This window comes from Porites lutea, chromosome 10, assembly GCF_958299795.1.
Source record: "Porites lutea chromosome 10, jaPorLute2.1, whole genome shotgun sequence".
Lineage (NCBI taxonomy): Eukaryota > Metazoa > Cnidaria > Anthozoa > Scleractinia > Poritidae > Porites > Porites lutea.
Window position 1 is genome coordinate 15,716,182 of NC_133210.1, and position 10,920 is coordinate 15,727,101.

Below are 10,920 nucleotides of genomic sequence, written 5' to 3' on the forward strand. Positions count from 1 at the left end.
CAGGTGAGTTCATGCGGAAAATTTATGCAGCGTCTGGAAACTTGCTTACTGATAGCTGGAGCTTACAGAGTTTTGTGTCATCTTGTGATGTTTTAAACTGGCTTTTTCTACTTGGTGTACAAAACGAAATACAGCTGCTATCAAGATTGTTCTGTAATTCATGGCTGGTTTGTTTATTGCGCTTTTTGTTTACAAATGCACCGCTTGTCAAAGTCATTGGAAATCCGATTTCGGATGGCATCGTTTTCAAAAGTGAGCTTACTCACTTGCCGTTGCTTGAGGCGTAAGAGGGTTGAAAATTCTGGAACACTTGATGACCTTCAGAAGCAGCTTCTCGACTGGTAAGCCTGAGAAATTGTTGTCTTTGATTTGTCTTTTTTTTTCGGTTTCCTGAAGTCGAGCGTATGGTTTATGCGGCTTAAGTTTATACACGAGCAATGATCTAACCTACAATAGTATCAGGTTTAAAAAGCCTTTAGAAATTTTTTGACCGCAAATTCAAAGAAAATGTTCCGAAGATTATTTACTTATGATTTTGGCTGTAAACAGAAAGCTCTGAGCGATTTTCTTGCCTCGAGTTCATCTTGAAAAAGAGCAAACACCGGGAAGCCGGCTTAAAACATAAATAAACTTATGCTTACCTGACTCATGATTTTTAAAGACACTTTACTCTCAATACTTCTCTTCGTGAATGAAAATTATTGTCTCTGTACATGTTTCACCGAATTATATTTATTTTATTGATTGTTAGTAGTCCCTCTCGCAATTTTTATCGCTGCACCGGTTGTATCCAGTCGAACATAAACATCTCATGCAGGAATACTCAAAACGCCGCGCGTAAATATCACTCGCTTTTAGAGATTACACATACCAAAACCATACACAGTTTAATAAATAAAGGGAAATAAAACCTAAACATAACAATTTATCTATCATGTTGAAGCCTAAATGGTAACTCTCAATCGGACTGCAAATTTGGTGCCTGTCAAAAGTGAGCCCCGTCCGGCTGGCCGAAAAGTGATTTTGGGAATTTGTTTATCGTTTTCATTAAAAGCCCATATTACCCTGCATATCACATAGGACCAGATTTTTCTAACTGAAAGTCCTAGCATTATAGAATTCTCTTCATGAAAACGTTTTATAATTCAATGCTATAATTTCTTGTGCAAAGGAAGGGCGTGCTTTGATCGTCGTGGATATTGAATGAGTGCAAATTCTCTTGCAAAATTGTGAAAAACTGCAGAATTATAGGTTTAAATAGGGCAAAAAAAGAACAAATTCTGTCCTAGGTCTGTATGATAGAAAAAGGGCCTCATAGTACTGTTTACCTGAGACGTGATGAGAAAAAGTATGTTTAAAAGGCTGGTTTACATACCACCAGATTCGTCGCCAAGATTTACTAGTAAACTAAACTTGTCGAACACAAAAAATCCGGCCTGTTTTTTTATTTTGGCCTCTCTTTTGGACAGAGGAATGCAACGTGTAAATTGGCTGCCACCAAGGACTATCATGGCGCGTGTGTTTCTTAAAATTATATTTCGGGGTTGTCCAATTATCCATAGTCTCTCAAACGGAGCAATATTGGAGAGAGTGGTGACTGCCACATTATATATGATGCAACAGCTAATGCAAATACAATACACGAATAGGTAGGTCTATTTGTTTTCCAGGCCTAATCTACTGTGATCGAACATGATTGCTATTTTTGGGTGTACAAGTAAGACTATTTAATAACTCGATGTAAAAGCTGTTTCACTCTTGGACTGTCAAATTATTTTTCTCTAAAATCACTTAGCCTTTGCCTCAAACGTCAAATGAATGTGCCCTGATCTGTGGATTACAAGTTTACTGTTTGATTTAAATTATGAATTTATTAACAGGAGCTTCGCTTTTAGCCCTGGCTAAATCTATATATTAATTGAATAGTTAATAGTTATTAACTACAGTAGTTCCTCAATTGTAATCACATGGAACAGTAGGGGGCTTTTGCATCACCACAGCATTTTCTGAAATTTACCATATGTAAGGGAATCCAAGACAGTCTTGGATTGAATTCCACTTCCTGGATTCTGGATTCCTAGTACTGGATTCCGAATTGTTTGCCAGTGGAACTTGGATTCCGCATTCCGAATTCCCTCCGGATTGAAAACCTCAAAATTCCGGATTTCAAAAGCAAGGTTTTCGAAATTCCGGATCCCACAAGCAAAAATTTCTCGGATTCCGGAGACCGGATTTCCTAATTACATGGGGCGATTCTACAATTCTTTAAATGCGAGGGGTGGCACTAGTAAATTCGACAGGGCTGGTAGATGAATGCAACTGTTAAATAATCCAAATACATTCCAGCGACCTACCATAATTGTCCATGTCGCAGTAAACCTCCGTCTTTTTGCCTTTAATGTGAACCCAGTAGTAGCCAGATTTAGCATCCTGGACTAACTGCTGAATTTGGGCAAATGACGTCTGAAACACAAACAAACAAGCAAAAAACTTTTAACCGAATTTCTGATTGCGTCGAGGAAGGAAAGCAATTTGATGAAGGTTTGTGTGTTGCCATTAAATTGTTTAATACTTTTTGTTCTTCCCTTGAATAGGGTTTCACTTTTCGGGTCTGGGCCTTAAATTAATGGTACCAGTTTTCGTTTGTCTCATACTTAATTATATAATCAGGGCTTAAGACCCTGATCGGCGGCACACACCTACCAACATTTATGGGAGTACCCATCCCGGGCTCCCGGCCCAACTCACATTTTAACCCGCAAGATGGTCACAAAACTGACATCTTAGTAATGGATTTTAATAATAAGCGTTCGACAAGGTCTGTCACCGGCACCTCATCACAAAGCTGATGAGAAACGGTAAAGATGGAAAGAACGTTAGATGAATAACGTCATTCCTTACCGACAAGAAGTAACGTGTTTTGCTAAATGGAGTGTCTTCAGACGATGAAGAAGTGCTCCCTGATGTATCACAGGGCTCAGTTTTAGGCCCGTGACTGTTACATCTTAACATAAATGACCTTCCTGAGTCACTATCTTCTAACGATAGACTATTTGCAGATGACACCATTGCATATCTCACTATTAACTCCTAGCTAGACTCATGCATTCTTGAAAATGATCTTGAAAAGCTAGCTCAATTGGACCAAATGTGGGACATGAAATTCTACCCGGATAAATGCGAAATCTTTCGAGCTGGCCGGAAACGTCAGCCTATCCCGCATGACTATATCCTCCATGGTCTAATCCTACAATTAGTCAACACTTCAAAGTATATAGGAGTTACTCTTTCATCGGACCTTAGTTGGAACTGTCATATTGATAACATTACAGGTCATCGGACCTTAGTTGGAACTGTCATATTGATAACATTACACGGGAAGCAAATAGCACTCTTGGTATCCTTAGACGAAATCTGTAGATGATTTCTCCTAACATCAAGATCTCAGCTTACTTTGGCCTAGTTCGACCACTATTGGAATATGCAGCTTAAGTCTGGGATCCTTAAACGGATAAAAATGTCAGAAAAATTGAAATGGTTCAGCGGCGAGCTGCCCACTTTGTAGTCAGGAAGTACAATCGTACGGCTAGTGTAGGAGTAATACTTGACCAGCTGGGACGGAAATCACTAAAACGCAGAAGGAAAGCAAAGAGACTGCATGTTTAAGAAGCTGCACTATGGCCTGTTGGCAGAAGATGGAATGCTAAATTAAGCTAATTCCAATGCTGCGGGTTAGCTACAGGCATCTGAATTCAAATGCATATAAAGAAGCATGTTCAAGAACTATCACAGGTAACTAACAGCGGTGTGGAAATCAAACCTCAGCAGAGATCTGAAGATACGTTTCTTTAGAGTTTCAGTTGAATCTGTTCTATTGTATGGGTCGGAGAGTTGGACATTTGGACATTGACTACTGCACTGGGAAAACAAATTGATGGCTGTTAAACAAGGCTGTCAAGTGCTGCTCTAAAAATAAGCTGGACAAATCATATATCTAACATAGAGCTATACGGGGACCTGCCTCCAATTTCAGCAAGTCTCCAGATACGTCAGCTGCAGTTTCATGGCCACTGTTGGAGAAGCAAGAATGAGACTGTTTCCCAACTACTTTTTTGTGATCCAAAACACGGCAGACACTCAAGGGGGCGCCCAGCAACAACGTTTATTGAGCAACTAGAGAGTGATACCGATCTTTCAAGGCAGGATCTTACATCTGTCATGGCCAACAGACGGGAATCGGACAGAGTTATAAAATCAGTGCGGGTGTTCCCGAAACGGATAGATACATCACAAGCACTTATTTTCCCAGGCACAATAAGGGAATGGAACTCGTTCCCTGAAGATATTTCCTGCCAAACTTGGACTATTTAAAAAAAATCACCAGTTGGATGATCGCAACGTTCGTGTGTTTTAATTAATTAGTTTATTAATTTATATTTGTTTACTTGCTGATTTGTAAGTGTTTTGCATATTTGTTAGAGGATTATTATATTGATTAATTTACTTTTACTGAGAACCTTCACAAGAATCTTCATTTTTGAAGAAGGTGGGTTTCTTGGAAGAAGAAGAAAAAAAAAAAAAAAGAAGAAGAAGAAGTTAGTTATACTTTCGCAATTCTCTCACTCTGATTGGCTAAAAGTATAGTCCTATACTATTAAATAATTATCATTTAAAGCCTGTTGCTAAAGGAGACAGTACAACCAGAAAAAAAATAATTATCTTTTCGTATTAAATATTCAACCTGAAACTAAATCAGACTTAACTTAGAATCAGAAAAACGTTTTATCGCATACATATTATTCGTGCTCTAGTCGTCCAATTTATCAACAAAATTGTCATGTTTAAATAATTTCCAAAAATTATACTTTCTTGCAACTCACCAGTTGGATTTTTGGCCATGGATTATCCAAGTACACATATCCTTTGGTAGGAAACAATTTTTGGGGAGCAACATGGACATCAACTTTGTTCAACTCGCAGAGAAAATCAACCCAATTGAAGTTTATACTTTGACACTGTGTTTGCTGGTCGCAGATATCGATGCAGTCTCTTGTGCTGGCTGTCTTTTGTACCTTAAAAGTCTGTCCCAGTAACCGGGTGTTTGGTAACGAGGACGTTCCATTGCATCTTCTTAGTTCCTCGCAGCTCAGAACGGAGCGAATGAAAATGACAAATACAGCAGTCGTAAACATTTTATTCAAAACTGCCGACGAAGTTGAAACGTAGCCAGATTTTGACCTTGCTAAATATTTTATTGATTAATTAGCTTGTATTCAGGCGTTATGGTTCTCATAAAATATTCCGTTAAAAACAATTGTTTTAGGATTTTTCATGGCTGTAAATGACATTCCATTGTTCTAGTGTTTGCAGTTAGTAAGACGTAGAAGTAGAAAATGTGTAATGAAAGTTATTTTCTCCATCTATTTTGTCAAAAATTATTTTGTTGATAGTGACCAATAATTGCCCTTGAGGTTTACAGTCTTCGACGCCAATGCGAATGTTTTCTCACTTTTTGTACAATGAGAAATATAAAACTTAGCATATTTTCGTCACTGGCCTCCTGTTCTCAATAAAACAATCAAATGGAAAATGTTAATGGTCCTGATTGCTGATGCACACTGTGGTGTCGTTTTCTTGACTTTATAGCTTTCATCGTTTTTCCCGCTCAATTATATTAAAATAGTATTTATCCTTGACTTCGCTTGAGTTATTACCAGCAGAGAGAAAATTAAGCACAATACAAGTTTGTTGAAATAGGATGGGATGTTAACTTGCTATTCTTTTTCACTTTAAAAATTGATAATTTTGCCAACCAGAAAGAGCCTTTATTTTGGACTTCCCGTAATCAGTCTCAACGTTCCAGGCTTCTCTCACTTCCTTCTTCGAGAAAGAACCCTAGTTGCAACTGGTCATGTGACTCCCTGGGTCAATAAAAAAGCTTATTCATCGGTGTAGGGTTAATTTATTATCTTTGTTTTGCTAAAACAGGAATTTGTTCACCTGATTGTTCATAATATTTATTTCGAGACATTCTTTGCTGAAGATGATATTAGAATCTGGCGCCAAATCGGCCGGTGTTGAGCCGAGTTGCATCATGGGACTGTTTTAGGGAGCGAATTTAATGATACAGTGGAACCCCGCCTTACCGTCACCTCGGTAATACGGTCAACTTGTTATTGCGGTCAGTTTTTTTCGGCCCGAAAAAACGGCCGTACATTTACTTATAAAAAAAAACGTTATTGAAGTCGCCCGTTAATACGGCCAACGCTGCATTTTAAAATCCCAAACAATAGAATCTCTAATAATTTCACCCCGGTAACATGGCCACTCGTTCAAAATTTAGAAAATTAAAATGCCTGTGACATGTCATGCCATTCTTTGCCTTGATGTTTGTTACAGACCTCCCTGGTTGAAATGCATCACTTCCGTCTTCTTAGAGTTAAGACGTAATCCGATTTTCGCTGCCTCAAATTCCACTGACGCCAGCATTTCTTGATCTTGATGTATCTAAGCTGTGGTGATGGCGATGTGGTCCGCAAAGTCTGTGTCGATTATGAGCACTGGGTGATGACGACGACTCCTCCGTCGGTCAATCTTGAAGCCAAGATCTTCCCCTCTCCCTCTAAGACTCGTGTCATTGCATAGTCCAACACAATAGAGAAGATGTAAGGTGCCAAGGTATCTCCTTGCAAAACCCCAGTCTGTAGTTCAAAGAAATCAGTTTTTCCAACCGGTGTTATGACTCTAGCTTTCGTCCCCTGGTAAAGGAAGCCAATTGAATCTATCAATTTCTGCGGAATGTCATAAGCACGTCGAGAATCTGCAGCATTCTTCCCCTGTGTACACTGTCAAACGCATTGTGTTTGAAGTCTGAATACCAGAACAGCTTTCAGGTTATGACTTTTCACACCTTCAATTAGTCCTCTCAGTGCATGCCAATACGTGCATGTGCTGTTGTCGCCCGTCCAGGACGAAATCTATTCTGATTGGGTCGTAGTTGTTTATCGATTTTTGACCCGATTCTCTTCAAGATCATTTTGTTCACCAATATAGCAGCAATGCGAGAGACAGATGTCCCCCTGTAGTTCTCCGTTCTTCCTAGGTCACCAGCTTTCGGTAGTGGTATAAGATCGTTTCTGGACGAATGTTCGGGTTTCAGGGCCACATGCTCTCCCTTCCTTGATAGACTTCTTTACCGCCGTGTATTCTGCCCCGTGAACGGATCGTCCTCGATCTCCATACCTCGTAAGATAGGTGATATTGCGTCCAGCTCTCCTTCAACGTTAGGTGCTTTTCCCAAAGTACAGTTCTTTGAAATGAGTATACCACTTATTGATTCTGTCTCTCTTGTCTTTAGCCTATATGATTCCTTTCTTGGCAGTCCTCGTCCCGGTTATTCCATTGATCAGCCTTCAACTCCCCTTTTGTCTGACGGATTCTTCATTGCATCAACTGTCTCAACTTGCCTGATCATCTAGCTTGTCCAGGTCTTTTCTATTGTAGTATTATACTGCTCATGCAATTTGCTTTTATGTCTCTCCACCTCTTCTCTGTTATTCTCAGTTGGACTCGGATAGTTTCTGTCGGAGGCAATCTGCAATTCTTCTCTTGCCTTGACCATTCTTGGATCATCTGATGCTTTTGTCTTACGATCTTTTTTCCACTTGGGCAGAACTTCCCTTGCTGTTTCTTCATTAGCCTTGATGAGGTTTGCATTTGTTTCAGTAACGGTTTCGTTATCTGTGCATAGACTTTAAAACTTTTTTTCTGATTGTGATGGTGTGTAGGTCTTTCAGTTCTTTACTCTTTAGTAAGGACCATTGGTAAAATATCCTATTCTATTAAGCCGTTATGAACAAAATCTTTATTTACCCACGCGCGTGAGTAAATAAAGATTTTTTTCATGATGACGTGTTCAGCTGTGTTTTTCTTCTCTTTTCCTAAGTACTAAGTACCCAAAAATCGACGGCAATGATGAAAAACTTCCTAGCATTTTTGGAATTTAGCTTCTAGCCACTTAAACCAACGGCAAAAGCGGTGAAGATGTTTCGCAAATAATAGAACCTGAATCGTTGAAAAGTCTGCCGCAAAGACTGACATTCTGCTTTAAAAAGACCACAGATTGGTCTGTGTTGGGAAATATCCAATTTGTATTAAGTGTCCTTCGCGTTTAACGTTTGCTTATCCTTTACAAAGCAAGTTAATTATAAACTAAGCTCAGTAGCTTAAAAATATGCACTTTTGTTATCGCCGAAAAATCCGAAAGCAGGAAAATTTCTCTTGCAACAACAAGACAAATTGTACAAGAAGACTTAAATTTATTACTCAAAAAACAACTGCTGCCAGGTCTTCTCAAGAAGCCCTAATGACCAGCCATTGTTCGTAAATGAATGTAGAGTAGGATGACAGTCGTCTTCGCTAAAAAACAAGTTTTCTGGATTTCGCCAAGCAAAACATAAACATCTTTTCAGCGAATCCAAACCATATTTCACGACTTCTTACGAACATGTCAGTATTTTAACTTTAGGTGGACTTCAAGACTCTTTAACCTTTTTTTCTGCTTAGTTTCCAGTGAAACAAATAAATAAGCAATTTTTCTCTCTCAGTTTTACAGAAAGAATTTTCTTTCAAACTAGACGATTGTGGCGTGTTTGTAACCAGCCAATAGAAGCGTTTGTTTTTCTATGTCGCGTGTTGCGAGAATTTTGCAGTTAATCAAAAATCAGGCATTTTGGTCAGCTATGTTATCAAAGAGCATGCTCATGCTTTTAGCTGTGCGTATATCGAGTTATGGATGTACTTGGGAAGTTTGGAGAGCACTCAAGAAGCTAGACTAATGCTCTCTGCTGCGCCTCGAGCAACTCTTACGCATCTTCTTGCTCTCCAAACTTCCCGATTGCATCCATAACTCGATATACGCACGCTAAGCATGAACAAATTCTTAATTTTCACGTTGACCAAAAAAAAACCTTGTTAAGTTCCCCAAATTTTGCTGAATCATTGTCTGCTTTTGAAAGCCGAGGAAGGTTGGGGAGAGTAGAGAGTTAATAATCATTAGGGTGAGCATAAGAAACTCGCGGGTGCACAACATTTCACTTCGAATAGATATTAATAATAATAATAATAATAATAATAATAATAATACCAATAATTCTAGGTCTTTGAGCCTAATATGGGAAAAAAATGGAGATGTAAATAATCTCCTGTCACTGACATTGTAATCAATTTAGTAACAACTTGTTCCAGTCATTGTTTCAGCTCTAAACCCTGGAAGGAAGGGCGACAATTCCAAAGCACTTGTATTAGAGAGTTAGGATTACGATGTACTGATGAAAGTCATTGATTAAGCCTTTCCTGTTTGGTGAATGCCACATTTTTATTTAACAAACAGAAGTCCTGCTTTGTTCTGGTATATTCCAAGACTATTACAAGGGTATCCGTAGAGCAATCGCTTTGAATCTGAAATAGAGAACACGATTTTGATACTTAATTTTTTAGTTCTCTTATAGTCAGGATGTTATGTGTAGAATTTTAGGAAAATTGTGCAACTTGGGCTTAAAGGGTGAGTATTATTGGCATTTAGCTTACAGTGCGAATACTCGAACCGGGACATTTAGAAGATTATCCAAGATCACAGGTTTTTTGAAAACAAAGATTCTCAAATTCTTTGCAAACGGGCCAATAACATTCATGAATTTGAGGGCTGTTTCCTAAGAGGTCAGGTAAGTTAAAATGCTTTTAAAGTTTTCAACGGTTGCATAGTTGAACCTCGAATTTTATTGGTCCGTTTTCAAAAAAACTCCCGAATCTTATGTTTTCAGAATATCTTTGTGATTGGATAATTTCTTGCAAGTGCCCCGTGCAGTTCGAGTAGTTGCACTCTAAAGTTGGTTTTGTTTATTGCTTTTCGAGCAGGAGCTGAAACGAACATTCACTCTGAAGAAAGCGTTCAAACCAATGGTTCTAGGCCATCTTCGCTGCTTAAAATTATGGGTAACGATGGCGATTAACATCACCGTTAGATAGAGAGCTTATACGATCATATTGTTACCAAGTATCAAGTGTCATAAATGTCTCTACATGCGCAGACGTTTCGTGTGTATATCCCTTCTTCAGTGCTCAGAAAACCGTATAGACAGATTCTGTGGTAAGCACGGATGCACAGATAGATGCTGTCTGAGCGATAAGAACTTCGTACCTTAAAAATTCATGAGATAGCCGCACCCAGTAATGGGGGAAGGTGGGCTGCAATGGTTACGATATTTAAAGCTGTCAGTTGCTCTGATCATCATTTTTGGCAAAAATGCCAGTTCGTCTACTGTTAAACAAACGAACAGTGCTAAAAGAAGCAAACTATGGGTTCACCATTTTAATGTGTCGAGATAGTTACTCGGCAAATGTTTACAAAATACAGTGGGGAATTGCAATGGTGGAGTAACTGGGTCTTGATCAGTTTGTATCATCAGCTGTTCTTCGAGTCAGATAGACTATCACAGAACGGAAACGACCCACATCAATTTGTACCACGTAACCAAGAACGTTTCCCTTACTTGCCTTTTGCTGTTCATTACGTCCACAAAAAAATACTATGGTTTAACGCCAATTTCATCCATAAGAATTTGTCTGTCACAGTTTTCATCTGCTCATTTCCTATTTTGAGAGAGCGAAATTGTCAACTTGAATCTGACGATTGCTATTTGCCGCGAACATGATTCTAGTACTTGATTTTGATTTTAACGATGATATATAATGTGGCTGCGAGATTCGTTCGTTGTGTAAGCCTACGAATGGCCTGCTCATTACTAGAGTTTTCAGTAGCTCAGTGCTTAGTGTGTGGAATGTCGTGGGTTCAGTTCCCATTTTTCAGTTTTCTGATCGAGTTCCTTCTCTCCACACTTAACCATCTACTGTTCGTGTATG

At 38.9% G+C, this 10,920-nt stretch overlaps 1 protein-coding gene across 1 annotated transcript in view; it reads right to left on the reverse strand.

Moving 5' to 3' along the window:
* Positions 1 to 3,069, reverse strand: part of LOC140949582 (uncharacterized) — a 9,010-nt gene extending 5,941 nt beyond the window's left edge. Inside the window, exons 1-2 of the mRNA XM_073398740.1 lie at positions 2,902 to 3,069; positions 2,355 to 2,463 (exon numbers count right to left, since the gene is read on the reverse strand). Coding sequence (XP_073254841.1) covers positions 2,355 to 2,463; positions 2,902 to 3,069 — 277 coding nt within the window. The remainder of the gene's footprint in view (positions 1 to 2,354; positions 2,464 to 2,901) is intronic.
* Positions 3,070 to 10,920: the final 7,851 nt, after the last annotated feature.